General features: G+C 37.9%; 1 protein-coding gene across 19 annotated transcripts in view; it reads left to right on the top strand.

Annotated features, from left to right (window-relative positions):
* CADPS2 (calcium dependent secretion activator 2) overlaps positions 1 to 18,416 on the top strand; it is a 575,633-nt gene that overhangs the window by 477,654 nt on the left and 79,563 nt on the right. For all 19 annotated transcript variants that reach the window (XM_040259536.1, XM_040259533.1, XM_040259535.1 and 16 more), the window contains one exon: positions 6,738 to 6,894. In XM_040259536.1, the coding sequence (XP_040115470.1) occupies positions 6,738 to 6,894 (157 nt within the window). The remainder of the gene's footprint in view (positions 1 to 6,737; positions 6,895 to 18,416) is intronic.

The following is an 18,416-nucleotide window of genomic DNA, read 5'->3' as shown; positions in this document are numbered from 1 at the left end:
GTGATGGCTCGCTTCTGTGTCTTGCATGCGTGTTCAATCACTTCAGTTGTGTCCAACTCTTTTCAACCCTAAGAACTGTAGCCCACCAGGCTGCTCTGTCCATGGGGATTCTCCAGGCAAGAATACCAGAGTCAGTTGCCATGCCCTCTATGTCTTAGTTACTGTGAATAGTACTGCATTGACTGTGTCAGTGTAAATATCTCTTTGAGATTCTTATTTCAATTCCTTTAGAAATATACCCAGGGATGGGATTAATGGGTCATATGAGAGTTCTAGTTTTAATTTTTGAAGGAACTTTCATACTGTTTTCCATAGTGGCTGCACCAATTTACACTTCTGTCAACAGTGTACAAGGGTTCTCTTTCCTCTACAACCTCAAAAAAACTTATCTTTTGCTTTTGTGAAAAATAGCCACTCTAACAAGTGTGAGGTAATATCTCACTGTGGTTTTGATTTGCATTTGAAAATCAAATGATGATTAGTGATGTTGAGAACCTGTTGACCATTTGTTGGTCTTCTTTGGAAAAATGTCCGTTTGGTCCTATGTCCATCTTTTAGTCATGTTATTTATTTTTTGTTTTGTTTTGTTTTTGCTTTGAGTTGTAGAAATATATTATATATTTTGGATATTAGCGCTTTATCCTGTATATGGCCTACAAATATTTTCTCTCATTCCCTTGTTGATTGTTTTCTTTGCTGTTCATTAAGTTTTTAGTTTGATGATTTGCTTGTTTTTGCTTATGTTGTCTGTGCTTTTGGTGTCATATCTGAGAAACCATTGCCAAGGCAAAGCTAAGAAGCTTTTTCCTCTGTGTTTTCTCCCAGGAGTTTCATAGTCTCATGTCTTAAGTTTAAGTATTTAATGCTTTTTGAGTTGATTTTTGTATATGGTGCAAATAATAGTCCAGTTTGATTATTTTGCTTGTGAATATCCAGCTTTCCCGGCACTGTTTATTGAAGGGACTGTCCTTTCCTCATTTTATATTCCTCAGGAATATAAGCTTTTTGAAGGCTAATTGATCATATATGTGTGGGTTCGTTTCTGGGATCAGTATTCTGTGTCATTGGTCCAGGTGTCTGTATTGATGTCAGTGCAAGATTGATTTAATTACCACAACTTAGTAATATACCTATTTTGATATCAGAAATTGTGGTGTCTTCAGCTTTGTTCTTAAGATTATTTTAGCTATCTGAGGTCATTTGTGATTCCATATGAGTTTTAGAATTCTTTTTCCTATTCCTGTAAAAAAAAGTTCAATGGAATTTTGATAGGGTTTGTGTTGAAGCTGTAGATTGTTTGGGGTAATAGGGGCATTTTAACAATATAAACTCTTCCAATCCATGACACTGGATAGTTTTCATTTATTTGCAACTACTTTAGTTTCTTTCATCAGTGTTCTATAATTTGTAGTTTACAAATCTTTTACCTGTTTGGTTAGGTTTATTTCTAGGAATTTTTACTCTGTTGTTTCTTGTAGCCATCATGGTCAACAAAAGAGTCCAAAATGCAGTACTTGGATGCAATCTCAAAAAAGACAAAATGATCTCTGTTTGTCTCCAAGGCAAACCATTCAATATCACAGTTATCCAAGTCTATGCCCCAACCAGTAACGCTGAAGAAGCTGAAGTTGAACGGTTTTATGAAGACCTACAAGACCTTTTAGAACTAACACCCAAAAAAGATGTCCTTTTCATTATAGGGGACTGGAATGCAAAAGTAGGAAGTCAAGAAACACCTGGAGTAACAGGCAAATTTGGCCTTGGAATGCAGAATGAAGCAGGGCAAAGACTAATAGAGTTTTGCCAAGAAAACACACTGGTCATAGCAAACACCCTCTTCCAACAACACAAGAGAAGACTCTACACACGGACATCACCAGATGGTCAACACCAAAATCAGATTGATGATATTCTTTGCAGCCAAAGATGGAGAAGCTCGATACAGTCAACAAAAATAAGACCAGGAGCTGACTGTGGCTCAGATCATGAACTCCTTATTACCAAATTCAGACTCAAATTGAAGAAAGTAGGGAAAACCGCTAGACCATTCAGGTATGACCTAAATCAAATCCATCCCTTATGATTATCCAGTGGAAGTGAGAAAGAGATTTAAGGGCCTAGATCTGATAGATAGAGTGCCTGATGAACTATGGACAGAGGTTCGTGACATTGTACAGGAGACAGGGATCAAGACCATCCCTATGGAAAAGAAATGTGAAAAAGCAAAATGGCTGCCTGGGGAGGCCTTACAAATAGCTGTGAAAAGGAGAGAGGCAAAAAGCAAAGGAGAAAAGGAAAGATATAAGCATCTGAATGCAGAGTTCCAAAGAATAGCAAGAAGAGATAAGAAAGCCTTCTTCAGCGATCAATGCAAAGAAATAGAGGAAAAGAACAGAATGGGAAAGACTAGAGATCTCTTCAAGAAAATGAGAGATACCAAGGGAACATTTCATGCAAAGATGGGCTCGATAAAGGACAGAAATGGTATGGACCTACCAGAAGCAGAAGATATTAAGAAGAGGTGGCAGGAATACACAGAATTATACAAAAAAGATCTTCACGACCCAGATAATCATGATGATGTGATCACTAATCTAGACCCAGACATCTTGGAATGTGAAGTTAAGTGGGCCTTAGAAAGCATCACTACAAACAAAGCTAGTGGAGGTGATGGAATTCCAGTTGAGCTATTTCAAATCCTGAAAGATGATGCTGTGAAAATGCTGCACTCAATATGCCAGCAAATTTGGAAAACTCAGCAGTGACCACAGGACGGGAAAAGGTCAGTTTTCATTCCAATTCCAAAGAAAGGCAATGCCAAAGAATGCTCAAACTACCACACAGTTGCACTCATCTCACATGCTAGTAAAGTAATGCTCAAAATTCTCCAAGCCAGGCTCCAGCAATAAGTGAACCGTGAACTCCCTGATGTTCAAGCTGGTCTTAGAAAAGGCAGAGGAACCAGAAATCAAATTGCCAACATCTGCTGGATCATGGAAAAAGCAAGAGAGTTCCAGAAAAACATCTATTTCTGTTTTATTGACTATGCCAAAGCCTTTGACTGTGTGGATCACAATAAACTGTGGGGAATTCTGAAAGAGATGGGAATACCAGACCACCTGACCTGCCTCTTGAGAAATCTGTATGCAGGTCAGGAAGCAATGGTTAGAACTGGACATGGAACAACAGACTGGTTCCAAATAGGAAAAGGATTACGTTAAGGCTGTATACTGTCACCCTGCTTATTTAACTTCTATGCAGAGTACATCATGAGAAACGCTGGACTAGAAGAAACACAAGCTGGAATCAAAATTGTCGGGAGAAATATGAATAACTTCAGATATGCAGATACCACCCTTATGTCAGAAAGTGAAGAGGAACTAAAAAGCCTCTTGATGAAAGTGAAAGAGGAGAGTGAAAAAGTTGGCTTAAAGCTCAACATTCAGAAAACGAAGATCATGGCATCTGGTCCCATCACTTCATGGGAAATAGATGGGGAAACAGTGGGAACAATGTCAGACTTTATTTTTTTGGGCTCCAAAATCACTGCAGATGGTGACTGCAACCATGAAATTAAAAGACATTTACTCCTTGGAAGAAAAGTTATGACCAACCTAGATAGCATATTCAAAAGCAGAGATATTACTTTGCCAACTAAGGTCCATCTAGTCAAGGCTATGGTTTTTCCTGTGGTCATGTATGGATGTGAGAGGTGGACTGTGAAGAAGGCTGAGTGCCGAAGAATTGATGCTTTTGAACTGTGGTGTTGGAGAAGACTCTTGAGAGTCCCTTGGACTGCAAGGAGATCCAACCAGTCCATTCTGAAGGAGATCAACCCTGGGATTTCTTTGGAAGGAACGATGCTGAAGCTGAAACTCCAGTACTTTGGCCACTTCATGCGAAGAGTTGGCTCATTGGAAAAGACTCTGATGCTGGGAGGGATTGGGGGCAGGAGGAGAAAGGGACGGCAGAGGATGAGATGGCTGGATGGCATCACGGACTCGATGGACATGAGTCTGAGTGAACTCTGGGAGTTGGTAATGAACAGGGAGGCCTGGCGTGCTGCGATTCATGGGGTCGCAAAGAGTCGGACACGAGTGAGCGACTGAACTGAACTGAACTGAATTTGTTTTTCAGATTGTTAGTGTGTACAGAAATGCATGTGATTTTTGTATGTTGATTTTTATATCCCACATGTGTGCATGCATGCTCATTTGCTCAGTCATGTTTGAGTCTTTGCAACCCTATGGACTATAGCACACCAGGCTTCTCAGTCCATGGAATATTTCAGGCAAGAATATTAGAGCGGGTTGCCATGCCCTCCTCCAGGGCATCTTTCCAACCATTTGCATGCTTATATATTCATAATTATCCTAGTTTTCTGGTGAATTGACCCTTTCCCATTAGGTAATGACCTCTTTTGTTTCTTGTGGTAATTGTTAACATATGTAAGTATAGCCACTCCTGGTCACTTTTGGCTTATCATTTGCATGGAATATTTTTTTCTACCCCTTCAATTTCAGCCTAGGTGTGTCCTTAAATTTAAAGTGAGTTTCTCACAGGCAGCAATCTTATTGTTGTATCTTGTGGTTTTATCCATTCAGCCACTCTGTGTCTTTTGATTGAAGAGTTTAACACATTTACATTTATTTTTTTTTTAATTTTATTTTTACTTTATTTTACTTTACAATACTGTATAGGTTTTGCCATACATTGACATGAATCCACCATGGGTGTACATGAGTTCCCAAACATTTACATTTAAAATTATTGATAGATAAGACCTACCTTTCAGCTGGACTTCAGATCTTTTCACCATCTGTTTTAAACTTTTAACTCACAGTCACATACAAAACCCTGCAATTTTACTTCCTGAATACACTTTATGTTATTGGTATCAAATTTTACCTTTTCTGTACTAATATATATCCCTTAATAAATTTTTGTGGTTATAGTTATCATTAATACTTTCCTCTTTTGGATTTTATAGTACAGTTTAAAGTTATTTATGCACCAGCATTACAGTATTATTTGTCTATATATTTACCTTTACCAGTGATATTTACACTTTCATACATATTTATGTTAGATTTAGCATCCTTTTGTTTCAACTTGGAGAATTTTCTTTCACACTTTCCTATAAGGCAGGTTTAGTGGTGATGAACTCACTAAGTCTGGGAAAGTCTTTATCTCGCCTTCATTGTTACCGGACAGTTTTGCTGTGTATGGTATTCTTGGTTAGCAGTTTTTCTTTAGCATTTTGGATATATCACTACTCCCTCCAAACCTCCAGGGTTTCTGCTGAGAAATCTGATAATATTAGCCTTATTTTTTTATATGATGAGTCATTTTTCTTTTGCTGCTTTCAAAATCCTCTCTTTAATTTTTGACATTTTATAATTATAATATGTCTTACTATAAGTCAGCCCAGCTTGGATCTTTTGGGCTTCATCAATTTGTATGTCCACTTCATTCCCCAGATTTGGGAAGTTTTCAGTCATTATTTCCTTAAACAAATTTTGTGTCTGTTTTTGTCTCTGGGACTCTAATAATACGTATCAGATTGGTTCTCTGGAAGATGTACCACAAATATCATAGGCTTTCTTCAGTCTTTTTTGTTCTTTTTTTTTTCATTCCTCTGACTAGATAATTTCAAATTATGTTTTCAAGTTCATTGCTTCACTCTTCTACTTGATTAAGTCTGCTGTTGAAGCTACCCTTTAAACTTTTTGGTTATTGTATTCTTCAGCTCCAGATTAATAATTGGTTCCTTTTTATTGTTCTCTTTGTTGAACTTCTCATTTTTTCTTAAATTATTTTCCTGATTTCATTTAGTTATCTGTTTGTTTTTTTTTTTTTCTCTTGTAACTCACTGAAGTGCTTTAAAACAGTTTTTGAACATTTTTAGGAACTTTATAGGTCTCCATTTCTTTGAAATTGGCTATGGGAGCTTTATTTTGTTCTTTTGTTTGGTGTCCTGTTTGTAGATTCTTCATTCTTCTTGTAGTCTTGCATTATTGTTGTGCATTTGAAGAAACCGTCACTTCCTCCTTTCTCTACAGACTGACTTCAGCAAGGAAAGTTCCTCACCAGTCCACTCAGCCAGATATTTTAGGTAGTCTGGTTGGTCAGATCCATAGATGGGCTGATTGGTGGGCCTGCTTCCAGTTTCCATGGACAGGTCACATTATTTTTGAGAACTTCCTAAAAAGTTAATATTCTTTTCACCCATCTAAACAGCAGAGAGTTTTTAGGTCCTATCTAGTGGGACCTAATTTACACTGGAGCGACAGGAAATCCCTCTCTCTGAATGTGTGTTTTGGTTTTAGACTCTTGATTCATAAAAAAGTACTACAAGTAAAATGTAATTTTTTAAATGAAAAATAATTTTATGGATATATATTTAAATAGTAAGCAAATTTTGTATTGATAAATATGAAATCTAATATAGAGTTAAAATATAAAATGACATTTTATTTCTAAAAATACATCAATTTAAAACATTTGAAAAATATGTAAAACAAAAATTCCTTGTATGTCTTAATTTATTCATAACTACTATGAATATTTTGGTGTGTTTATTTCAATTCTTTTTCTTTGTGACTAGAAATATTAAAATATTTGGTATCATATTTTACAATAATGTTCTACAATTTCACTTTAATCACATTTTTACAGTATTTGTGTATGTTTCTAACAAGTTATCAAGTTTACATTATTTCTTTATTTGTTTACAGGCGTTTGCCTGGTGGCCTGATTTATTGGCAGAGCATGCAGAGAAATTTTGGGCTTTATTCACAGTAGATATGGACACAGCACTTGAAGCGCAACCACAAGACTCCTGGGACAGTTTTCCTCTTTTCCAACTGCTTAATAATTTCCTCAGAAATGACGGTAAGCATTTGCATTTCTTCTAGTGTGTTAAATGAGGAAGAGGAGAGAACGTTATGTGTGTGAGAGTGTATTTACAGAGTTCTAGCACTCGCTCAGCAAGGATCAACCCAGGTAACATATTTGCTCATTCCCCAGGTATATCTGGCAGGGGTCCACGGGAGACCAGCAACACTCTCACATTGTTCCACTGGCCCCCAAAGTTGCTCTTATGCCTGCCCTCCTGCCTTCAGGAGTACTGATAACACAGGGACCTTCTCAGTGTACCTTGTGAATCAGAAAATCTTCAAAGATCAATATTTCTAAAGTACCTGAGAATGCTAACATCCCTGAAATACATCCTAGAAACGTATTATTCTAGATGTCCTGCCACATCAAGGCTTCTGCTTACCCACAGTGTGCCAGTGTTTGCGGAACAGATTTGGTTCTACAGATGATACTAATGTTGCCCTGTGGTATGGCTTGCTCTCTCTCATTTAGAAATTAAAGAAAATATAAAGGTTCTCTACTGAGACATCTTTTTCCAATGCAGTAATAACTTGTATCATGATTCTGGCCTGTGGTCTTCTAGCAGATTGTATAGACACAGGTTTTCATCCGAATTTTTGGAGGCGTTTCTTAGCATATAGTTTCCTGTGGGCCTTTCCTATGATGATTTTTTTAGATGCAGACACAGAGAACAGACTTGTGGACACAGGAGGGCAAGGAGAGAGTGGGAAGAATTGAGAGAGTAGCATTGACATATATACACCACTAAGTGTAAAATAGATAGCTAGTGGGAAGCTGCTCTATAGCACAGGGAGCTCAGCTTGGTGCTCTGTGATGACCTACAGGGGTAGGAGGGAGGCTCAACAGGCAGGTTGTATATGTATACATATTATCTGATTCACTTTTCTGTACAGCAGAAACTAATACGATGTTACAAAGCAATTATACTCCAATTAGAAAAGTTAATTTTTTTTTTTAATTTCCCTTCATTTTAAGTTTGGTTTCTACTGACAGCCTTTGCTTCAACATTTGTAGTGGTCTTAGGGGTCACTAATTCCCTATTTTAGAACATTCCTCTCACTATAAGGCAGGTTGAACTCTGTGTCCTCCTAACCTCTGGTTCTGACTTATTCTGTTAGGTCAGTGGAATGTCCTTCTTTTGTTGCATATGTTCTTTCTCCAGCCATTATTCCCAGTCATTTAACTCTTAGCATTTTCATGCCCATTACCATTCTTATCAGCTTCCTCTCAAAAAGCCTCACTCCATTTTTCAGTATTGCTCTGGAGTGTGGTGCCTAGTAGAACGCAGTGCCCACAACATGACTTGAGTAACCCAGGCCCCAAGAAGAGCTGCCCCTCTTCTGCCTTGTCTTCCTGCAGCCCATGACTGCCCTCTCTTTCCCAGGAACTTAGTCACACTGGTGATACAGTTCACACTTGCTGTCTTTGAAAACTCCAGATCTTTTTCCTTCTCTCTTTCCATGATATCACTACTCTGTATTTCTAGGTTTAAACTTAAATCGCTTTTTGGACTTTTATCTTTTTTTTTTTAATTACTCTATTGATTTTGTTCATCACTCTAGTCCATCATTTCTTACCTTCCTTTGGTTATTCATTCCTTTGAGTCTATGCTAAAACTACAGCTCTTTTATTGGGAAAAAACATCTACATAGATATGAAATTGTGTGTAATATTGGACTCTCCATGGACATCTGTATTTTGGATATCAGGGTAAGAACCTTTGTTTTAGTAACTGGGGCATCATGTGGTAGTAATTAATAACATGGGCTTTAGTGCCCAACAGATTCACATCTGTCTCTGCTAGTTGCTACCTGACCTTTGACAATCGCTTAATCTTGGTAAACTATAAGTTCTTTATCTATAAAATAAAGAAATAATATTACGTACAGTGTCATTGGTGGTGAGGATTAAAGAAGGCAATAGCTCATGTATAATGAATGCTAAATAAATATTTTAGATTCAGTTAAAATTTCAATCATGATTCCTTTAGCCATCTTATTCATTCTCTTATCCAATTTAATTTCCAAAAACATCTTAAGTCAAAGAACTGAGCTACAATTCCTACTTCAGTTTCAGCAACACTGTCTGCTCTTAGGAGTTGCTACACCCACAGTTATCCAAATGTGAATCATTTATTCTGCAAATTGTCTTCAGCCAGTTTTTAAGTTCTAATTTAGTTCCCTCCTGCCAGCTTGCAGACTTCAAATGACCTTCTTCTTTCCCAGCCTCTTATCATCATTTTTTTCTGCTAAGAAATTACAAGTCAGGCTTAATATTGTCTTATGATAAATATATAGCAAAAACCTGCTGCTAAAAATGAATGTATTATACATTAAGTCCCTAAATGAAAACAAATAAGTATAGGATTATTTCTAACATTGCTTTTTTCCACTTGTGTGAAAATTCAAGAATCAACCATATTTAAATTTATTAGGGGGTTATTTTAAGATGAAAGTACTTATTAATGCTCACAGTAAAGATGATTTAACTTATTCAATATATTGCAATTTATTTATAGAGAAAACAAAATATATTGTAGATTTCTTAGAAATTTTCTTGGGGAACCTTTACTATAATGCCAATAAATTAACATCTTTTAAATTTTATTTTTAAGATCTCTTAAAATGTCCAAAAACAAAACACTAAAAAAGAGAAAAATTGATTTTTGAAAGAGAAATGTGATTTTTAACCAAATGTTTAATTCAAAAGAATGTCATGTTCCTCTCCTGTTTAAACCATTTATATAATATTGGCTACTATCAAATGCATAACATAGTGTGTTTTGTCATTTTTGTACATGTTACTTAATCACACAGAAGCACTTATTAATGATCTCTTTTAAGTGCTGTCCGTTTGGGGGGCAAGTCTAGATCTAGGTTTGATTTTGCAGTGATTAACATATTTTAGAAAGCATCAGTTATTTCTGAGAAAAACAGCTCCTCTGTGTAGTCAGGTAGATAGAAAAGTTCCCCTGTGCCATAATTTCCTTTTGGTATTAGGAAAACAATGTGGTCTGGGGAATTGAAATAGAACACAGTAACTTTCAACTCAAACTCAAAGTTATCATCCAAAGCCAAGACCGCTTAGTATTAATATCTCACACGACTGAAGCGACTTAGCAGCAGCAGCAGCAACTGCTAAGACAAATTTTTTTGCTTATAGTATAGTAATGAAGAATATTATAATAATGAAGATTATTGTTAATAATTGTGTGTTTGTTTTATTAAATTCCTGAAATGTTCAGATGGTCGTTTAGTGAATTCAGTTTAAATGTTAAATGTCAACCTAAAGCTGCCCCCAAATTGTCCTTTTGGAAAGCTTATGGGAAAATATAAAATTTCTACCCTTTTACCACCGCATCCCCAAAGAAAAATTCTTATATCACTGCCATGGCAATTATATCATTATTCTTATATCATTCTTATATCATATTCAAAATTCTTATATCATTGCCATCACAATTTTTACCATATTGACCCAATTAGAGTTATAGTCCAAATTCTAATTAATTTCAACCTTAACTAGTCAGGGGTAAAATAGGAACAGATTGCTCTGAACTGTCCAGTCTTGTTAGGTGAGATAATTTGTTGAATAGCAGTGCTTGCTGTTACCCCAGAGAAGGCAATGGCACCCTACTCCAGTACTCTTGCCTGGAAAATCCCATGGACGGAGGAGCCTGGTAGGCTGTGGTCCATGGGGTTGCTAAGAGTCAGACACGACTGAGTGACTTCACTTTCCCTTTTCACTTTCATGCATTGGAGAAGGAAATGGCAACCCACTCCAGCGTTCTTGCCTGGAGAATCCCAGGGACGGGGGAGCCTGGTGGGCTGCCGTCTATGGAGTCGCACAGAGTTGGACATGACTGAAGCAAATTAGCAGCAGCAGCAGCAGCTGTTACCCCACACGTAGCATACCACTAATTATACAGAAATTTTAAATGGTTGTGATTTATTATTAATGATGTCACATACTTATGTCTGCTTTTCCAAAATAAAAATTACCAACATGCCTCTAACAGAGATATTAGTGAGAATTTGTGCTTTATTTGTGCTTGGAAGCTTTCTAGCTGAGTTGTCTTTGTTTTTTAATGAATAATTTAGCTGTTCACACTGGATATTTACCATCTTTATTTCGTGAAAACATTTATGCTTTGATATTTAAAAATAAGTGTTTATCTTTAGGGGAGTGGAGAGGATCTTAGGCAAACATCTTCATTTTCTATCTAGGAGGTGAGGTACCTGGGAGGTGAGGTACCTCAGCTAGGGCTTGCTGACAGGAAACCAGTACAACAGTGAGTTGGAGCCTGACCACTTCATCTACAATAACACATGCAATTCTGGGGACATTAGAAAATAAGATAATACTTTTAAAGATAGTAGATTCTTGAAGCTTTTGAAAGTAAAAGTGTTAGTCGCTCAGTCATGGCTGACTCTTCATGACCCCATGGACTATAGCCCACCAAGTTCCTCTGTCCATGGCATTCTCCAGGCAAGAATACCAGAGTAGGTTGCCATTTCCTTCTCCAGGGTATCTTCCTAACCCAGGGATTGAACCAGGGTGTCCTGCATCACAGACACATTCTTTACCATCTGTACCACCAGGGAAGCCCATTTAAACTTATATTCCTGCCTAATAAAATGTTTATCAGCACCTTGAGTTACAGAAGTAGAAGAAGTAGGTTGGTTAAAGCATGCAGAAAGGACCAGATAAAGTATTGTCTTAGCATGTACACTGGAAAACATCCATGACAAGAATTCCAGGGACTGAACAAATTAGAGGGGAAAGAGATTCAAGATAGCAAATTCAGTTGCTGTTTTAAGGAGGGGAAGCAAAGAATTGTGTCTGGGGTAGGTGTGTTTCCTTCCAGTTGTGCATGATTAGGGAAAGTCTTAGACTCGAGAATCCTTAGAGATGCAACGTGATTTTCCTCAAGGGAAGAGTACCAGCTGCACCACAATTTTAGCTACTGTCCCCAATCTCCTGCCCCTCACAGGCTCACCCACTGGTTCCCAGAGCAGAACTCATGAAGAAAACAAACTGGGGCTCCTTCATTTCTGTCCAAAAAAGACGGAACTCCCACTTGCCTCTCCACCCTGCCTCCATCCATCCTGATGCACTCTCGCCAACGAAAGCCTTAATTAGATGGATAATCACTTTAAATGGTATCTAAGGAAACAGTTTTGAAAAAGAGATGTATTAAAATTAGCGAAAATAAATGTTTTCATAATGAAGCAATTAGTATGATAGTTGAATGATCCTGAATGACTGTGAAGCTGGTACAAATAGACTCTACCCTTGTGTGCTATTTTCCACAATTGTCCTGTGGATAATAGGTAGGGCTAGTGACTGCCTCTGACAAATGAAAGCCATCTGCAAATAGCACAAATCATTCCTCTCAGGACTACCGAAAGGCAAACCCTTGGAGCTAGTCACCTTTTAATCTGTGGATATGCTAGCAAGTGGCAAATGACCATTCTATTGGGAACGGATTCCCGAGTGAAAAATACCATGGCGCTTCTTCTTTAATTAACAGCCTTTTTCGCATTGCTAGCACATTAAAGCCATCCCAAAGAACACCCGTGCTTGTATAATCAATGTCACAGCATCTCTGCCTAAACGAATAATAAATGTTCAGGTTCTACACTAAGTGAAAACCTATTCTCCAAGACTTTCACCTTCATAAAGATGGGCTTATAAAAATCGAAAAAAGAAAAATTGGAATGTGGTCTCATGAGGATAAAAAGGCTAGTGTTAATAATTAACAAGGAGAGTGAAGTGGAGTCAAATTAGCCATAATAGAGCCCAGAGTGACTGGCAAAGTCACCTCTCATTATCAAAAAACTCATTAAGAAATGAAGAGGTGGAAATCCCGCTGGGTTATTCTCACACTTCGGCTGTATCAGAGATTATTTTTCAGATTTCTTTCAAATGAAGAACTGTTAGGTCACCATATTGTATATTAGGTTAATCTTCAAGCTTTGAAATATGGAGGGCTGGCACCTGCACGTCATTCTTCCTTCAGTGCTTAAATGAGCTGTATGTCTGAAATTCACAAATTAGTGTTTACAGAGAGATCTGTACATGCATCTACTAGGAACAGTAACTTCTAGATTATAGCAGGGCTGTGTGCCCACTTAGATTTATAATGCTCTTACAAACTATGAAATAACCACTAAAATACGTAAATGACTCCAATCCCAAAGTTGATTAAATTCAAAATTGTATGTCACAACTTGTTTTACCCACCAGTATAGTAAAAGGAAGGTAAATTCAATGACTCACTAGCTTTGTTTATATTGAATTCTTCTCTAGAATTTATTCCATGTAGACATTAAATTTTAATCTATCTGTATATTTTCTTAGAAGTTATTGTTACTGCCATACTCAGTTGTTTCCATTACCAGGATGGTATTGAGGGACATAACCCCAAAGATCAGAAGGCTGCGTGTAACTGGAGTAAAATTCCAGACTTTCCCATTTGGCTTTAATATTAATCTCATGAAAGGCAGCATGAGAATTGCTAGACCACAAGACTTTCTGTTTATTTTTGCCTTAAGCCTTGCTGAATGTTCCCAGGTGGCTCTGTGGTGAATCTGCCTGCCAATCAGGAGGCACCAGTTCAATCCCTGCATCAGGAAGATCCCCTGAAGAAGGAGATGGCAACCCACTCCAGTATTCTTTCCTGAAAAATCCCCTGGACAGAGGAGCCTGGCAGGCTACAGTCCATGGGGTCCCAAAAGAGCTGGACATGACTGAGGACTAAAATAGAAGTTGCTGAATGATTATATTAGTTTGTTTTTCCCTAAGTTAATTCTTCAAGAAACAGGGTCTGAATGCCTACGATTTACCAACTCTTAGTCACCTTACTGATACATAAATAAAAAACAATTCCTGCCCTTGAACAGGATATAATCTAATGGAATGGGCACACACTACTATGCCCATCCATGGGTGCTACTATGGGCACTACTAACTATAATGCAACAGATTATAAAGCTGCAATTCAATTATATGTACTACATGCTATGACATTTTAAATTATAGTTTTAAACTTGGATTTGTTCCTCCCCAAATTATAAATATTATAACATCAGTGTTCTTGCTCCTTCTAACTTCTTATCTCAAGGGAATAGAGACTTTTTAACAAGTGCTCTGGTGGTCTAGTGGCTAAGACTCTGTACTCCTAATACAGAGGACCCAGGTTCCATCCCTGGTCAGGGAACTAGATCCCACGTGCTGTAACTAAAAGATACTGCCTGCCACGACTAAGACCTGGTACAGCCAAATAGACAAATAATATTTTTTTAAAGTGCACTGAGAGGAAAGGGAGGGTTGGGTGTGGTTTTAGGAGGTTCTCATTCCAATACAGTATAAATTAAATATTACCAAACTATATAAAATTGCTGATCATGTTTTTAATTAATGGAGAATAAAACCTGAAGAGTTTTCTGTTTTACTTAAACTTCAGTGGGATGCTCTCAGAGTTTCCTTTAGGGGTTGGATTTTTATTGATATTTATTCAGTAAACACATATTTACTGAGTGGCTACTTAGTGTCGCAGACTCTTGGTTGGGTACTGTTCCTATATCCGAGTGGGGAGTATGTTTGGTTTGCTTTTGTGTGTGTGTTTTCTTTTTACATAATGCTGTTTTAGGCTACAGTCCTCCTGGCTTGTCTCCTGAACTTCATATTCATATTTCCTATGATGGGGATCCCATTATATGCCTCTGTCAACAGGGAGAAAGTGAAAGTTGCTTAGTCGAGTCCGACTCTTTGCGACCCCATGGAATTCCATGGACTTCATGGAATTCTCCAGGCCAGCATACTGGAGTGGGTAGCCTTTCTCCTCTCCCTAAAGGAGATACATGAACCCTAAACACAATACACAAACTCTTTTATCTGTTTATTCTTAATTTTTCCAGTGATTATTGTCTTAGTAATTGTTACTAAATGGATCAAGTTTAAATTCTCTGTTGAAATCTGACTGTTAAAAGCCTCTGACAAGTACTTTTGTAAATGTAAGACTCTTTGGGATATGTAAATAATCAACACTAATTTATTATTGGGATTAATTAATTAATGCTCAAAATAACTGGGCACATCTGCACCCCAGTTTACCTTTTATTTAAGACTTTTACTTCTTTTGCCATTACTAATTGTACCGTTGGGCTCAATGTCATTGATGCTTCCCTATTTTTGACAAGGTGGTATTTGGAAAACATGGAATCTTTTGGAAAAACAATACTTTTATCAACAAAGTAGATGCTGGTCCTCCACTTACGTTCTCATAACCACTGTGTGAGAATCCTTCTGAGCAGTTCTTTCTACTTCCACACCTCTGATATAAGGTCACAACATTCTTGAATGATGCCATGTTGAGAACCCGCCTCTTCCAATGAGCTGTTGCAGTGGATGCCTTGTAAAGGCTTGATTTGGACAGGTGGCAGTCCCAAATCCTAACCCATCCTTATTACACCATATGGGGAAGATAGAAGCACTCATTCTGATGCCTGGGGCTATGTATTAAGAGGGCTTTTGACAGTGTCTGATAGGAGTGGGATGCAAACTGGCATATGGGCAACTGAGAAAAGGAGCATACATTTGCATACACAAGTATAGTGTCGTCTGTATCCAAGGAGTCCTGCGTTTTGAAACCGAGTCCTCTCTCTCTCTTTACCTTTCTATGTGTATTTTCTCTTCATTTCTTCTCATTTTTCCTCTTCCTTTCTCTCCTCGTCCCATCCCTCCCTTCATCCTTCCTTGCCTTTTACTAAAAAAGTAGTACTACCAGTTGCCAATTTTCCAAAACTTTGGAACTTGGGTTTATAATTTGATGTTTTTAATAAAATAGGAAAGCTCTGCTAAAACATGAGCAAACTTTGGGCCAGAATTCAACACTTGTGACTGTACTTAGGAAATAAGGGAAATCTCCATTTTCTCCAAATTCTGCAGGATGTAATAGTCTGCTGTCAAGTCATAACTGAACAGAAGAAATACTCCCTTTGGTACAGTCACTAAAGTAAGAGCCATAGAATTCCCTGGAGATCCAGTGGTTAGGATTCCAGGCTTCCATTGCTGGGACCCTGGGTTTGGTCACTGGTCAGGCAATTAAGATCCCACAAGCGTGCCCAAAGGAATAATCATAATGAAATGAGAGACACAAAATTGACATTTATATCCAGTAGAGGAGCTTGCCCAGGTAGTTTAGTGGTAAAGAATCTACCTGCCAAGCAGGAGACAGGTGTTCGATCCCTGAGTCGAGAATATCCCCTGGAGACGGAAATGGCAACCCACTCCAGTATTCTAGCCTGGAGAATCCTATGGACAGAGGAGCCTGGTGAGCTACAGTTCATGAAGTCACTTCAGTCATGCCCTGCTCTTTGTGACTGTATGGACTGTTGCCCGCCAAGCTCCTCTGTTCATGAGATTCTCCAGGCAAGAATACTGGAGTGGGTTGCCATGGCCTTCTCCAGGGGATCTTCCCAGCCCAGGGGTTGAACCTGTGTCTTCTCTGGCTGCTGTATTGCCCCTGAATTCTCTACTACTGAGCCATCAGGGGAAGCCCAGGCTACAGTCTATGGGGTCACAAAGAGCTGGACACAACTTAGTGACTAAACAACAATGAATGTCCAGTAGAATCCTTACTGGTCTAATATTGAACATACTGGTCTAAAAATAGGATTTCTCATAAAAGTATTTAGTGCTGTATATTTTACATAAAATATGAAAAGATACACAGGCCTTGATACATTCTTATACAGAATAATAATGTAGTAACTATATAGTAATCTTCATAGAGTATTCAACATCTGAGTCAACAAAGATTTGAACACTTGCTCTGAGGCAGGGATTTTGTTGAGTACTAAGAATACAGACAGGGTCCCTTCTTCATGGACCTTGCACCCTTATAGGAAGAAAGAGATGCGTCATCAAATACAGAAGTATAGCATGGACCACAGTAGAAGCCTGTGCAGGGTGAAGAATAAACAGAGGAAACCAGTAATTCGGCAAAAGGACAACAGAATGAAGCATCTCAAGAGAGACTTAGATGGGAAAGTGTCTACTTGAACACTATGGCTGGACCACAGGAAGTAAGGGAGTCAGGTAACCAAAATGAGCCAAAGAGGTCATATTAAGATACTTCATAGATGGCTTTCATTTCATGCTAAGGCTTTTGAAGTTTGTCTTGAGGATCCATTTAAAAATTATAATCTTTAAGAGATACATTCTTTGTTTCATATTTTAGCACACCCCTCTGCTTGAGATTTTAAGAAGATGAATGGGCAGAAGGAAAATTAGCTGCCTAAGACCAGTTAGGAAATTATTGCTTTAGCCAAGACGGGAGATGAGAGGGCTGGACCTGGGACAACAGCAGTGTTGATGAACATAAGGATGAGATGTGCTAGAAAGATAGTAAGGATATTAATTATGCAGGGTCTCACTCCTAATTGGAGGTAGGAACTGAAGGAAAGACCTCTGGTACAGCTTCCAGGTTGCTGGTATATTGATCAGGTGGGATGATCTCTGTTTTTATTCCTGGGATTGGAATAAGAGAAGAGAAGCAGGCTTGTTTAACAAGATAATGAATCCAGTGCTTATCAAGTATATCAAAAAAAAAAAGAGCTCTTACTAGAAATAATCTAAGTCAACTGCTACTTAATCTTAGAATCATTATAATATGTAATAATAACATAATAATCGTGTGTGATTCTCCTTATGTGCTTCATTTTAACAAACTAAGCATGACTTAATAGCCAACATATCTAATCTCTAAATGTACAATAAAGTAGCATTTGAATTAATGAGGTAAAGTGCTCATTTGTAGATGTAAAATTTGTTTCATAAAAGAGAGCTCTTGCCAGAAATACATTTGAGTCAACTGCTACTTAATCTTAGAATCATTGTAACATTTAATAGTAACTGAGCTGTGATTTTCCTTATGTGCGTTTTCATCTTAACAAACTAAGTATGACTGAATAGCCAACTTACCTAATCTCTAAATGTGTAGTAAAGTAGCATTTGAACTGATGAGATAGACTGCTCATTTGCAGGTGAAATGATTTGTTAACATTAGGCAGTATTTTGGCTTTGCTATAGTTCAAAATAATGATGATATTTAATAGTACCTATCAAGATGCAACTGCTGAAGAAGCAATCGGCTACCCACTCCAATATTCTTGGGCCTTCCTTGTGTCTCAGCTGGTAAAGAAACCACCTGCAATGTGGGAGACCTGGGTTAGATCCTTGGCTTGGGAAGATCCCCTGGAGAAGGGAAAGGCTACCCACTCCAGTATTCTGGCCTGGAGAATTCCATAGACTGCATAGTCCATGGAGTGGCAAAGAGTCGGACACGACTGAGCAAGTTTCACTTTCATCAAGATGCAAAGCCTAAGGTTCTTTATACTTTTTATTCAGAGACCATATAAATGAAGGCTTAGGCACACAGTCTAACTGTACAGCCATGTAAATTGTCCATGAAATTGTCCTTTCAATGTGTATTATAAGCTCATTGAATA

This window comes from Oryx dammah, unplaced genomic scaffold, assembly GCF_014754425.2.
Source record: "Oryx dammah isolate SB20612 unplaced genomic scaffold, SCBI_Odam_1.1 HiC_scaffold_18, whole genome shotgun sequence".
Taxonomy (NCBI): Eukaryota; Metazoa; Chordata; class Mammalia; order Artiodactyla; family Bovidae; genus Oryx; species Oryx dammah.
The sequence above is the reverse complement of the archived record's forward strand: the minus strand, read 5'-3'. Positions and strand labels throughout refer to the sequence as shown.